Source organism: Diceros bicornis, chromosome 15 (assembly GCF_020826845.1).
Source record: "Diceros bicornis minor isolate mBicDic1 chromosome 15, mDicBic1.mat.cur, whole genome shotgun sequence".
Classification (NCBI taxonomy): Eukaryota; Metazoa; Chordata; class Mammalia; order Perissodactyla; family Rhinocerotidae; genus Diceros; species Diceros bicornis.
In genome coordinates, this window is record NC_080754.1 from 25933199 (window position 1) to 25948591 (window position 15393).

Sequence of the window (15393 nt, forward strand, 5' to 3'; positions counted from 1 at the left end):
GTGCTTACTCTCATTTATTATCTTGTTACCGTCCAGTAACAGTTCACAGACCACACTCTGAGTAGCACTGGTACAGACTAGTGTTTCTCAAACTTTTTGCACACACCTGAGTCACCCAGAGGGCTTGTTAAAACACAGACACCTGGTCCCTAACCCAAGAGATTTGATTCAGGTCTGGGCTAGGACCCAGAAGTTGCATCTCTAGCAAGCTTCCCAGGATGAGGATGCTGCCTGCAGACCAGACCTTGGGTAGCACAGGCTTAGATTACACACGAGAGGAAAGAACACTGGACAGAGAGCCAGAAGACCTCCGTGCACGTGATCATAGAGAAAGCGCCTGGGAGGGAACTCACCAAAACATTCACAGAAGTTAGCGCTGCCTCGGGTAAGGAAGAGCCTTTACTTTCTTCTTTGTGCTTTTCTCTATGTCCAAATTTTATTCATATGTTTACATACACACACACACACACACACTCACAACCTCCTCTAAATCTAGAAATTGTATGTGTATACATATACATATATAATTCATTTTATACATGGATATAATTTTTTAAAGAGCATGTTTGATGTTCTTTGGCAGTCAGGTCACTAGAAATTTGTGATAAGCTTATAGACAATACAACCCACAGATCTTTTTTCCTTAGACCTGCTGTCAAGTCAGTTCATGAACTACAGCTGATCTCTTGAACTTAAGTACTGACTTAGATTTACTATGAGGCCACATGATGATGTACAAGGGCATGGAATTTGAATCAATGCCTACTGCACCGTTTACTAGTCTGTAGGTGCTCTGAATATCTACCTACTACGGTGAGAGAGAAGTGTTGTCTTAGGTTTATCTGTCCTATCCTCCCTACTTTGAAGAGATTCTCCAGAATGATGACCCTGGAATTCTTAATCTTACTTTCTCTCTGACGTTGTTGACATTTCACAGTCTTTCCCAAGCAATGGCTCTATCTTTTCTTCATTCTTGTGGTTTGATCCTAAGTTGATGTTGTTGTCATTGCTGTTGGCATTTTTCACTAAACCAACCCATTCTAGGCCTCAGTCTTTCCTATAAGTTATATTTTCCTTGCTGATATGCTTATTTGGATGGAATCTACTGGATTGTCTGCTTAGTCAACCCCCCAGGGACTGTTCGCCCCCCTCCACATGCAGGTTACAGAGGGAGTGGTCAAGCCTGTGCATGTAACACCATCCCCTGGCCACAGCGCATTGGTCTGGGAGTAAACACATGATCCAAACTGGATCAATCAGTTCCTTCCCAGGAATCTCAATTTGGGAAAGAGAGAGAGACAACCTTCTCTTTCAAAATGTCTGAACCAGTGACACACACTCAAAGCTGTTTGACGAGCCTATTTTCCACCATGTTGCTTGTAGAGAGAGAAAGCCTGTGCACAGAAACACACAGGAAAGAGCAGAGATGAGAGATGTAGCTGGAGTCATGTTAACACACGCTCTGAAAAGAAGGCCTCCAACCTCCAGCTGCTGCGGTTCCCCACAACTCCAATTCTTGCCACTCTTGAGGCTGGAATTCTACGACATACTCCAGGATCCTTCCAATAAACTGTCTTTGTTCCTTAAGCTAGCTAGGGTTATTTACTCCAGAATAACCTTAGCCAGCTGTGATATTGTGATTTATAAGTAACATATATCTTGTCTTTGTCCTCGTTCCTGGTGCAGAGCTCCTAAAACCCTTGGAATTTCCTAAGTGGTGAGAGCAGTAAATGTGTCTTTTGTTATATTAATAGTGACTTTTGGAAAGCCCCTCAGTAACTTATGGATGGAGGCTGGTTGCCAGGGGGAACCAACCACGTGATTAGAGGGTTGGAACTTTCAGTCCCACCCCCCAACCTCCAGGGAGCGGGGAGAGGCTGGAGATTGAGTTCAATCACCAACAGCCAATGATGTAACCAATCATGCCTACATAATGAAGCCTCCATAAAAACACAAAAGGACAAGGTTCAGAGAGCTTCCGGCTTGGTGAACACATGGAGATGAGGGGAGAGTGATGTGCTTGGAGAGGGCATGGACCTTCTGGGCCCTTTCCCCAAACCTTGCCCTATGCATTTCTTCCATCCAGCTGTTTCCGAGTTATATCCTTTTATAATAAACCAGTAATCTGGTAAGTAAAATGTTTCCTGAGCTCTTTGAGCCACTATAGCAAATTAATCGAACCAAGGAGGGGGTCATCGAAACCTCCGATCAGAAGCACAGGTGATAATTGGACTTGTGATTGGCGTCTGATGGGGGAGGGAGGCTACCTGTGGACTGAGCCCTTAACCTGTGGAATCTCCTTGGAGATAGTGTCAGAACCGAGTTAACTGCTTGGTGATGTGGAAAAAAAGCACACATCGGAATTGGTGTCAGAATCGTACCAACCAACATGCCTTCCTTTAAAACTCTTGAACTCATTACAGACATTTCTAGGTAGCCACACTAGTTTTCTTTTAAAATTCACTCAGTTGTCCCCATTTTTCCCTCACTGATCAGGCTCATCAGTGATGTATGGTCAGAATTTTGCCTTTTAAATCTTCCCATTCCTTTCGCATCCTCTTTCCTTTAGAATCTCTGTTCACAGCATTCTTTTTTTCCCCTCTGTACCTTTTGAAATTTGCCTTCCTCACGTCTACAGGCTGTATGTGACCATACCCAAGAGCAGATACAGAGCAGCACTCCCCTCTGCCCACGCCCTGCTTCCTTTCCCTTCCGACAGGAAGCGAGGCCTGTCAACACTGAGTGAGACGTTTGCTCTTAGCTGAATGAGACTTCCAGCTGACTTCTGGATAATTAATTATCTCTTCTTCCTCCTAAGCAGTTTAGTGATGTCTTTCTGGATGTTTGTTATGACTCCTGCCAACATACAGCACCTCCACTGGTAAGAGTTTTTTTAAGCCCAATGTAACAAGCTGAATACCAGTGCAGGATACTTTATACACATCCATCTGACTGGGGGTCGGGGTGGGAAGACAACGCAGATAATCTTTAAGTAAATGTTCTGGTTTCACTGGAAAAGGAAGAAGAAAAACATATATGGGGAAGACAGGTTCTGCATCCTCGTTGGCCGTGCTGGGAGGGTGGTGGCAAGGAGGCTCCACTGAAAAGATGCAGAACATCTGAATGGAAAGGATGACCTACAAAAAGGCTGTGTTGTGAATACGAAAGAGGGATAGAAAAAAATGTCTGCGGCCAGAAAAAGGTAATCTAGGAAAATTACGCCAGTTCTATAATCACAAAGTGATGATAAGCACAAAACAGAAAAATGGCTCAGAGAATGGGATTATAAAAAGATTTTAAATAGGTAATGAGAGGAATGGCTAAGTAAATTATGGCACATCTGCAGAGTAGAATTCCACAGAACTCTCAAAAGTGACACTATAAAATACATAAATGAAAATACTGCACAGTTTACGAGGTTTAAAAGCAGTTTACAAAAAAATATATTCTGCGAGATCCAATTTCTGTTAAAAAACACACATACCTCTGGTATAGTGCTTCCTAAACTTTAATATGTATACAAATCTGCATATCAACCAAATCTAGGGGTCTGGTTAAAATTCAGATTCTGATTCAGCAGGTCTGGAGTGGAGAGGCCTGAGACTCTCATTTCCAACAAGCTCCTAGGTGATGCTGCTGCTGCTGGTCCCCGGACCACACTTGGTAGCAAGGATACATACCAGGCTGTTAACAGTGATGTTTAACGTGTGATGAGACTGTTTGTTTTAGTTTTCTTCTTCCCTTAACTTGTATCTATTTTCTATTTAATTTGGGTTAAGAAAAGGAAAATTAATGGGCATGCGTTATGTTATAAAAAAACAAAATTCATTTTTTTAAAAAAAGAACAAAGGTGAAGCAAACCAAGATGTCATGGGAGATTTTATAAAACTGTGAGGAGGAGCCAATAGAACATTCAAGCACAGGAGGGAACATGCGAGCCTAAGGAAAGGATGGAGGGGCAGGCAAGAGGGCATCTCTGATAACAAGTTTGTAGGAGAATTCTGGGGCTATTGGACAAGTGGTATAAGACAGAATTGTTGGAATCTGTGATATAAACAGACTCATATTTTACATGGGAAGAAAATTAAAAGGAGAGCAGTGATAAGACAGGAGCAGACCCGAGCTGCCAGGTGTAGGTGGCCCTGCCAGGTGCATATGGGAGTCCAGCTGGGCCTGCGCTACCGCAAGGACTAAAAGACTTGAGAGAAGGGCTTGTCCTGCCCTCTCTGGTTTGAAAGATATTCTCTGTGAGGAACAAGGAGTGAAATCTGGGCACAACTAGAAAGCTACTAGAAACTTGTAGAAAGGCAGGTCATAGGTTATGCCTAAACCCAGAATATGTGGAGTTGGATGACTCCCAGGAATGTCGGAGGGAGGGAAAGAGCTCAAGACCATGTGCTTGGCTGGACAGAGCAGAGCTCCCCATCTCACTGGGCTTGGATAGAGTGTGTACCCCAAGAAGTCTGCATAGATAGAAGCATTTCTTGCCTACAAAAAAATCCAACCTAAGCCACAGCCCCAAGAAGGCTGTCTTGGTGGCGACAGCAGAAGTAACAGCAGTGGGGGGTCAGAGCCCTGCTATGTGGCACAAAACGCTGAGTGACAAGCCACAGGCCACTATCACCATAGATGGGGATGAAATTCACGTATTCCCGATTCCTTTACCAACACCCAGGGCTGTTCTGAGACCTCAGAAAAATGGGCAGGTGGCAGGTGGTATTTATTACCAGCCACTATTAATTGCTTTGCAACACTAAAATAATACAGATATCAAAATCATAAAGTGATATTCACACACCGTCACAGAGTTATTAACAAGTCAGCAACAAAAGGTGCCCAGGAGCTAGCTAGCCATCCAGACAGGAGTCTGCCCTCTGCTGGACATAATGATGGTGACTTGGACAAATGGGGAGGAAAAAAGTCTCAGGATCACAAAGAAATCCTGGCTACTACCAGGGCCCGACCAACAAAACGGGGAGACATGGGAACTTACAGAATAGCCAACGGATGGAGGGATACATCATAGTATTTAATGATCTCCAAAAAAAAATCACTAAATGCCACTTAGAACAATGCCCTGCAGCTCACTTCCCTCTCTTCAACCCTTTATAGGGTTTTTCCCTGTATCCGTTTTCCCTCTGTGGATCACTCTTCCATTCACTGAGAAATATGAAGCACTTTCTGGTAAAACCTATTTAGAGGGATGCTTGACCAAAGCAGGTTTGAGGCACTGGCTCAATCACTGAGAAGCCTGTCAGGGCCGAGGCCCCAGGAGGACTTGGCAGATGGCATCTCTCACCTCCCGCTCCCCGGCTCACCTCTGGGCCGGCCACATCTCCACACTCCTCGCCTGTCTCGCTCACTCTCTTTGCCATCTGATGGATTGTATTCAAATAAGTTTCTTGCACATGTGGTACAACTCTGTTGTACTTTCCTTCCTCCCTTAAATTATTCTGAAGCCATCCTCTATGATACAATCTAAGCCTCTGTTTTTAATACTTCAAATGTCTTAGGATAAAGTTTGCAGGCTTGTGGTGCAATTACTACTTTTGTAACCACGGGCCCTGTAGGACCAGTTCAACTGACCCTGTCTTATTAATAGAGTAACTAAGAGTGGTTTTTCAGGAACTGAGAAATGACTCCTCACCCAGTTTAGGCCAGTTGAGACCACCAACCCATCAACTGGGCCTGCACAAATGTCCAATAAGTGACCCTCTTGAGGAAAGCTCCACCCTCAGATCATACTAACACCACCACTTTGTGAACATGCATCCTATGAAGAGCCATGAAGCTTGACTACACTTGGGCAGATCATCAATTACCTCACTTCTCCTCATCTCCAATCATTTATCTCCACACCTCAGACCTCCCTGACCTTCAACCCATAAATTCTGCCCCAAGCCCTGGATCTGGGAGACAGATCTGAGAGCTTATGCCTCCTGTCTCCTTGCAGACCAATCTCGCAATAAAGCCTTTCTTCCCTCAAAAGCCATGGTGTCGGCTTCTGTGCCCATTGGGCAGTGAGCCCTTGCTTGATAACACTGTTAGCCCTAAAACCCTCCCTTCTAAACTGTATTGTTTAGTTCCAGTATTCCAGCATTTGGTGAACAGGTCTCAAATATCTTAAATATTTTGTCTGACTCTTCAGCCTCCGTTTTCCACACTGAAAAGTCCTAGGCGTTCTTCAGTCTCTGTGTGCAGGTGACTCCATTCTCTGATCGGTTTAAGGGTGCTCTATGGCTCGGTTCTGGTTTTGAGTGAGGAGTGAAACTCACACCAGAAGGTGAGTGAAGACACCTCTGTCCCCCAGGCAGCCCCTTTAAGGCACAGATATCTCCCTGAATGCAGAGGTATAATGACCCTGAACCTGGCTGAGAAACTGGCTTGTCTAAATAGTGATTTTCAGAAAAGGACATATACTGCTATCCAGACTGTTTTATAGAAGCCAACTCTCCAAAAAACTGAAGCCTACCCTTTTAAGCACTGACACTTAAAAAGAATTTTGACTACTTTTTAATTTTTAAAAAACCTGAAATATGATGACTTTATCACCTTATTAAATTGAGTACACCTGTGATACTGTGATATAAGAAATATCTATTTGGTCTTAATTCCCAGTTCCTGGCATAAGAGCTTCTAAAACTCTTGGAATTTCTGAGCTAGGAGGTGAGAGGGGCATCTTTTGTTATTCATAACAAGCCCCTTTCAACCATACCTGAGTTTATGCTAATAAGGTGACTCTTGGAAGGTGAGGGCTGGTTGCCAGAGAAACCAACCATGGATTAGAGGGTTGGAACTTTCAGACCCACCCCTGGACCTCCAATGGCCAAGGGCCAATGATTTAATCAGTCAGTACTACGTAATGGAGCCTCCATAAAAATCTTAAACAACAGAGTTCAGAGAAATTCTGGGTTGGTGAACACAGAAAAGGGCTGGGAGGATGGTGTGCCTGGAGAGGGCACAGAAGCTCAGAGGACCCCCAACCCATAGCTTGGCCTATGCATCACTTCCATTTGCCTGTTCCTGAGTTGCAGCCTTTATAACAAACCAACAATAGTAAGTAAAGTGGCTTCCTGAGTTCTGTGAGCTGTTCTAGCAAATTATTGAACCTGAGGATGGGGTCATGGGAACCTCAGATTTACAGCTGTCTGGTCAGAAGCACTGGAGGCCTGGACTTGGGATTGGTGTCTGAAGTAGGGGCAGTCTTGTGGGACTGAGCCCTTCACCTGTGGGGTCTGACACTCATCCTGGATAGTTAGTATGAGAATGGCCTGGTAGGAGGAAAAACCCCACACATTTAGTGTGAGAAATATAGCAAGTAAAAACGAGTTCATATAGTAACACGGAACACCATTAGGTGTGTGATGACCCGGGTCCATCATAATGAATATCTGTGCTTAAATTATTTTACGGCACTGTGGTGTCCTTAGGGACTAATATAGAGTAAAGTGTTGTTTACTCCACCACTCAGTGGCCTCAGGTTGCTACCTCTTTTTTTTTTTTTTTTTTAAATAAACATTAAGTCTGTGGGCTCCTTCTTCTCCATTCAGTATGGCTCTGAATATATTTGCTTCTAGAAGTGTCTCCCTGGTCTTTCTCTTAGGATATCTCCTGTAACCTCTTGCTAGTTTGCAGTCAGGATAAATCAGATGACTCAAGTCACCAGTGATCCTAGATGGATATGTAATTCCAGATCTCTAGAGTCTGGCCCGAGTGGCTCCAGGCTGAGAACACGGGCTAACACCCATGCCCATCTTCCTCTACTTTATATGGGACGCTGCCACAGCATGGCTTGACAAGCCGTGCGTAGGTCCATGCCCACGATCTGAACCTGCGAACCCTGGGCTGCCAAAGTGGAGCGCACAAACTTAACCGCTTTGCTACCGGGCCAGCCCCCAGACCTGATTTTCTTGATCAAACTACTTTCCTGCTCTAAGATGCTCGCTAGTTCCACATGGATACTGATTAGAGTCTAAACTCTCAGGCTGGCCATCAAAACCCCCAACAGTTTGGTCCCCATTGATTCTGGCAACTTAATCCCCCACCTTCCGCCTTCCTCTCTTTCTATCCTCAGCCACACCCACATACACACTGTCCCCAGAATACCACAGGCCCAGGCTGCCTCCAGACCTTTGTTTTAAGTTGTTCCCTCTGCCTGGATTCCTTCTCTCTTCATACCTGCCAGTCAGTCTTCCAAAACTTCCAGTTCCATCCCCTCCAAGAAGAACTCAGGAGGTTCTTCTCTTCTCCTTGGGCATGGTCCCTTCCTCCCTGCCTCACACCTCCCGCTTGATCTACTGTATCAACACTCTGCAGTCAGGGCTATATAAGAATGTGTTTATCTCCCCTGCAGACCTTGAGCCCCCGGAGAGCACTCTTTGCTTTCCCCACACCTCCCAGCACAGGAGCTGAGAAGACAGTGGATGTGAACTGAGGGAAAGGGGAGGAGACAGACACCTTGCCTGCCATTGGAGGCCCCACCCACTCGAACTCGAGACTTCTGCACACTTACGGTTTCCACAGTTGAGACCACCAAGGCCAAATGGGCAACTGCAAGTCAACAGAGAAAAAGAACAAGGATTAGTTTCAAGTATCAAAAGAAATAACTAAGGCAATTTACCTAAGTAACTTCTAAATAAGGTGTGTAACAAATTCATTAAAATAAATGAACACAGAGCCTACCTCATACAGGTTTCATTTTCAAGCCTATATCCATCTTCACACGCTGAAACAGAAAAGGAAAATCCATGAACGTGTCTATTCACCTCCCTTGGCCCAAACTGACACTTATTAAAACACCAGCCAGCCTAAAATCCACAAGAATATTCTAGAACCAGAGGGCCACAAATAGCTTTAGAATTATCTATAACTTCGCCCAAATACTGTTGCCAGCTCAACTCTTAATTTTATCAAAAATATTTTCTTAACTTCTTAGTGGCTCTCAGTTTCCCTTCTATAAAAAAAGGATAATAATAACAACAACAACAACAATAATAATAATATCTACCTTACAGTTTCTTGGAGGGGATAAAGTAAAATAAGGCACGCAAATGGCTTAACCTGGCACACAGTAACCACCTAATCAATGTCTGTAGTTGTAATTATTATCCAACAGATGCAATTCTTTTTGGAAGTTCTCTTGGCCCCTGTGTAACATCCTTCCATATACACAAAGACAAATGCTTCACCTTCTTTAATGTAAGTCAAACCTCTAACCTGCTGTTGACCCCATTAGCCCCCTTCCACGAGGAAGTGGGAGCTGTGACATCTTCTGGGCCATGGTCCTGGTGAGTGCCTCAGTTTTCAAAAGAGATTTCTCACCTTATGGTCTGTGCAGGGGACTTTGGACATTTCTAGATGAGCCCTAATGGGCCCATCACCTGAGAACATAACTTTGAACCCTCTGGTGGTGCTGCCCATGGACCGCTGCTTCACTGAAGGGCTATGGCCCAGCCATTCCCCTGGATCAGCAGTTTCTGATTTATTTGATCAGGGAACACTTTCAATACTACAATAAGCTGACAGAACACCATGAGCTATAATGCATGCTCGGATGAAAGGAGACAATAAAAAAATAGCCTCATAGAGAAATTCATCGCTGCAAGGAATGATAAAAATTTGATTCATGATTAATGTACGATATGCACTGCATAAAAAAAATGACAGGTAAGAAAAGGTACATAGCCTAGAGCAGCGATCTCTGGACAGACAGCACACATGCTAATGGCAAGATGTGAGTGCCAGCAGCGTGCACGGCTCAGCAGGGTGCATGCCCTGCAGGCTGGGTGGGGAGAGCACTCACACTTCCTGCATCCTCTGTTACAGATTAACACATAATAATATCAACTGCTTAGATGTGCTTAATATTGTTTTTCCTTCTATTTTTAATGTTAGGTGCTAAATGTTTCCAGCATCTATTTTGTTGTCATAGACCACAGACATATTACTAGAGTTTTGTGGAATGGTTTGGAAAACACTGTTCTAAATAATCCATAATTCTCTCACAGCAGATCATGAGAGCTGTGAACCTGGACTGCGCTGTTTCAGCTCCTGGGAATCACTTTTCCTGAGCTACATTCTCTTGCATTAAGGGCTATCTATTAGCAGCCTTGGGCAAGTCCCTAGGGTATTTATTGAGGGATATCATGGACCACATTGCTCCACTACCACTCAGTAACCTCATGAGGACACCCCAGAGAAACTTCTCTTGGGCCCTAGGGCCTAGAAAGATGGGGATGCTCCTGAACAACTGTACTTATTTATGGTCCCTACCTATTTTCAAAATCATGTTTCTCTCTTTGCCTCAGTGTCCAGGAAGCTCAGAACTTGGACGAGTGGCTTATCTTTAGCAAACATGCAGGACCTTATGGTATATCTCTTATTGTCACTTTCTTTCTAGCCTCAACTACGTAGTCATTTTATTTCTCCTTCAACCTGATTTACCTTTTAAATTAAATCTCATTTTGTTATAAGAATTTTCATTAGATGCTTCAAATCTTTTTTGCAACCAGGTAGAGCATCATCATATCCCATTTAGGAAAGGAGGAACGAGGCCCCTCGCCCAAATCTTTGACACCTTTGAGTCCTCCGCTGCCCTCACCCAGGTGGGCCTTCTCTAAGGAACAAGCTGAGCACTCCTGCCTCCCCGGGCATGGGGAGCACCGTGCTCTGGCAGTATTCAGGCTACAGCCGGCCAGGTGGTGGGAGCGGGGGAAGCCGTCCCCAGATGACCCACAGCTCTGTCTGCAGGACAGATGCCACCCAGGGACTGCTGGCATCCCCAGTGACTCATCGCCATCCATCTCGGCACTGAGGCAGGCCCAGTGTGTTCATCCCAGTGTGTTCTATCCTGAACACTTCTTCCTGGAAATGTTTTTACATCAAATCTACCCACCCAACCCTCATCTGCTGGGTGGGGGCTTTCCACCCTGTGGCTGTCATCCAGCCAGATGTAAGGTCCATCTGTTGTCCTGCCTGCTAGCTGATGGGTTGGGCTGTTTTCACTTAGCTTCAGAAGTGGCCTGACTCCCTGGAGTAATAATATTTCTTTATTTCAAATGGGCTCAATCTGTCATTCATCAAAGACTGAGTGCTGCCGTGGGTGGGTCTGGGGCTGTTCTAGGGGCTCTTGGAGGGAAACCTTGTCATGAGGCACTCCAGCGCGCCTTAGGATCCTGCTCCTCATCTCCACACCCTAGAAGGACTCTGACCCAGGGAGCACGGAAGATGGAATGAATGTGACAACAGCTAGCAGATACACCCAAATTGGGCTTCCCGTACTGACATGGAACACAAGCAAACTCAGGCCTTCTGGCCTTTTTAATAAAATAACTAAGTGGTGGAGTCTTAAAGACTCTTTTGTTCCCTTCCAGGAAACTAAATCAAGATCTGCCAATCACATTCTATCATATTTGCTGCCCTATCATCCATTTGTTCATTCAACAGACATCTGTTGAACCCCACGACGTGCTAAGCATATTCTAGACACAGCTACTGCTCTCAAGACATTTACAGTCTAGTGACAGAGACCTGCAATCAGACAGTTGGAATTCATCACGATGCCTGCATGATGGAAGGAAGCTAAGACATCTATGGAAAGGACACCTTCTTTAATTCTATATGATGTTTTGAAAGTCTGGTAAAGACACTATAAAGACATTTTATGTGAGACACTAAGAAGGGTGTGTGTGTGTGTTTGTGTGTGTGTACAACAGAGAACAATATAGACTGGCTAACGTACAGCTGAGAATTGCAAAGATTTAGAAAACACAGACCAACACACCTCTATCCTCCATTTATACAGGGGACTGATCCTGGAATTGAGGTGTCCAAAAGGGGACTCGTTTTAAATGCTCCTGTGCTCCAGCACCAATGGCCAGAAGATGTCACTGCTAACCCATCAGAACCCAGCAGACAGGGCTGTGGCCCAAGGAGCTCCCAGATTCATTCATCTGAGGCCTGACGGCCATGGATGAAAATCTAATCTACAAGGAGACTGCAGAAATGAGACTTCGCAGAGCCTGGCAACAAGCCCCATTGTTAACCAAGGTTCCCTTAATGCTGCTTCTTGGGTCGTTACTTGACAAACATAAGGTTGCTGTTGTCTGTGGCATTGCATCTGGAAAATCTTTGGCAGTTCTGCCATTGCTAATGCTCATCCGTAAGTGACACAATTATGAAATCGCTGACTTGGAATGGAGGCAAGTGGCTCGGGTCAACCAGACACAAAGGTGGCAGGACCATTCCTGAGGCTGGCAGAAACTCCAGAGGTGCGGCATGCAGGGGCCACCGCTCCTACGCGCCTGCACTTCTGCCCACTTTGCCTTTCCCTCTCGCAGGCTGCACGGCAGGGCCCCAGCACACATGGATTTTAGCAGAGGTCGCCTTCCCACACGAAGCGGGGCTCAACGCCCCAGTTTCTAAGAAGGGCAAGGAACACTCTGCATTAAACCAGATAAGATGGAATTAGGAAATGCAAAATCATCTTTTGCACCAAAGTGGCAGACTGACACAGTGCTGAGCAACGCTGTGAAGCTGTCATGCATCAGGACCACTGCCCAACACAGAGAGTGGCCCTCCTCCTCAAAACCCCTCGCGGGGCCTGCGTGCAGAGCTGAGGGGGCACGCTTTCAAAGCCCTTTGTGTATAAACCTAAGTTTAAGTTAAGCTCAGGATGGGAGCACCGCCCGGAAATGTATTTTCGTCCTCTCCTGGGAAGTCCTGACAGAGGAAGTGGCATGTCACCTTCCCCCGTAGGCGACTTTCACTCAGATTCCAGTACTTCTATCACCAGCAGGTGTGGACTGAGCGAGAAAACCGTGCCCCACACGTGCTAATGGGACGCAGTGCTTAGAGCTACGTTATGGCCTTTACGTTGCCAGCTTTTCCGGTGATAGCCAATTGTGGCAGTCTTTCATAAGTCAGGGCTCTGGACTTGAATTAATTTTATTTTAAAGCAGTATTCTTGCACTACACTCACCAAGCAGCCTTTATCTCAAACTGAATGAATTTAAGCCACACCTCAAAGGTTAGCAGAATTAGGTTTCTGCCCTCAAACCCTTCACGAAACCTTTAAAACGAGAACTCATTAATCCAATAACAACTTGGGTAAAATACAAGAGCAAATGCTGATGGCTTACAAAGTACCTCCATATACACTGTCTTCTTTAGTTCTCAGAATACCCACTGAAGTATCACTGTACCCATTTCACAGAAGAGGAAACTGAGATTCAGCAAAGCGAAGTGAACTGCCCAAGATGACAGATGACCGGTGAGGCAGAGTTGGGCTCTGACTTGGGTCTCCTGCCTCATCGTACTCTGTCTACTGAGCCACAGCTGCCACTAAAAGGTACGGGCCTGACTCCATGCTTGTATTTCCATTTTAAAAGATTAGCAGACAATAGAATAAAGCTTTGGGAATTAAAACAGTGATTTTTCTAACTTCCTTTAAGTGAAAAAAAAGAAAAGGCATTGCTGCCACAGGCATTCCATTCTCTTTTCTTTTCCTTTGAATCTGATTGGCCAGACCAGCATGCACCAGTCAGAGATAACGCTATTATTCCAAGGAGATAATGTATTCAATCCTGCTGTGAGCAAAACAACAAGAACTAGTTACCCCCAGTTTAGCACAATCACACCCAGAGCAGAGAGCGAACCCGAGCCCGGGGCAGAGAAAGGCATCTTCCCTGTCCCAGGACGGGCTACAGAACACCCTCCTGCTACCCCCCGACCCCAGTACCTCGGCAGGAGTGATCCATCTTGTTGAACTGAAAGTAACCCGACTTGCACTGACACAGCGCCACGCCGTCCAGGTCAGTGCAGATGGAGGTCTCTTTGTCACACTCCGGAGTCTTCCGTTTGCACAAGCTGCCTGCTGAAATGGAAAAACAAGACAGTGAAGCAAAACAAAACCTCCTCCACTTCAAACCTTAAGATGTATGGACTTTCTATGTCAAGAGGCTCTGAGAGCAGTTTTCAAAAAAGCCTGCACCGTGCAGCACTCCTTTCAGAGAGCCTTCTGCAAGACCTTCTGCCACTCCTTCCCTGGGTCAGCCCAGGCCAATCTCCTAAAAGTTCACACAGCATGCCAGAGGACAGAGAAACGAAACTGGGAAGAAACAGGGTGCTGTCTCCAACTCCAGCGACCACTGCAAATGCGGCCTCCATGGTGTGGGTGTCTTCTGTACATCACGCTAAAGGACCGCAGGGGGAGAATCAGCACAAACCCAGCACGCGTGACCGTGCTCTTCTCAGGAAGCCGAGACACTCAGGCCGGTCTCAAGCTGAAGTGTGTCTCGGCTCGGGGTCTGTGTGGCCCAAAGGGACACGGCACACTCTTGTGGCAGGGGAGCTTGCTGCCTAACAGACTTATTTGAAGGAGACGTGTGGAAGATAATCTGCTTCCCCAGCTGTCATGTATTTATGTCACCTGTCTCCCACTACACTGACGGTTTCTTGGGGCTTATTCACCTCTGCATCTTCAGCACTGTGCAAGAGACTGGTCCATACACAGTGCTTGATACACGCACGCTGAAGGTGCCATGGGACCGCCAGTCACCAGACACCGCCAAGGGAAGCAGAGGCGGGCAGAGGAGGAGGGCATCTTCCTTCACTTCAGGGCCTTATTTTTTACATGTACGTCCTCCTGGCTTTGTCCAGCCCTGGGCAAGTGGGCCATGTTCATTTCATGAATGACAAAGAACCGTTTCATTATTATCAAAAAGCATTCATTGTTGGGCACATGGCCCTCTCTGAGGCTGTATACAGCAGACCCCCTCTGAGGTTGTATACAGTAGACCCTCTATGAAGTCGTGTACAGTGGACCTCCTCTGAGGTTGTATACGGTGGACTCTCTATGAAGTTGTACACAGTGGACCCTCTGTCAGGTTGTATACAGCAGGCCCTCTCTGAGGTTGTATACAGTGGACCCTCTATCAAGTTGTACACAGTAGATCCCCTCTGAGGTTGTATACAGCGGATACAATGAGGGTGCATTTTACCATCTAAGACAGGCTCGACAAAAAAGACACATGTAATTGGGGTACACAGACAGTAAGGAAAAATATGAAACCAACCAGACAGTGAACAGTAACTTACACCCAGGTACAGGGCAAGGCAAGACTGATCTCCCCTGTTGTCGGCAGGCACCAGCAAGGTCAGGAGGGGAGAGAGCCACACAAGGGCAATGTGTACATTGTGCAGTGAGGCATGATCTCCCCTCGCCCACCGTAAGGAAGACACCAACCTATTCAGAAACCAGGTACCAGCTTTTAACATAGCAAAACTGCCCCACCCAGGCCGGTTCTAGTGACGCGAGCAGACACCCACACAGGGGTCCAGACACCCACCTCCTTTCCTGAGCCCTGAGAGCTGAGACCTGGTGGACGGCTGGTC

General features: G+C 45.9%; 1 protein-coding gene across 1 annotated transcript in view; it reads right to left on the reverse strand.

The window, feature by feature from the left end:
* Positions 1–15393, reverse strand: part of HEG1 (heart development protein with EGF like domains 1) — an 89574-nt gene that overhangs the window by 14981 nt on the left and 59200 nt on the right. The window contains exons 12-14 of the mRNA XM_058556524.1: positions 13739–13873; positions 8683–8725; positions 8513–8550 (exon numbers count right to left, since the gene is read on the reverse strand). Coding sequence (XP_058412507.1) covers positions 8513–8550; positions 8683–8725; positions 13739–13873 — 216 coding nt within the window. The remainder of the gene's footprint in view (positions 1–8512; positions 8551–8682; positions 8726–13738; positions 13874–15393) is intronic.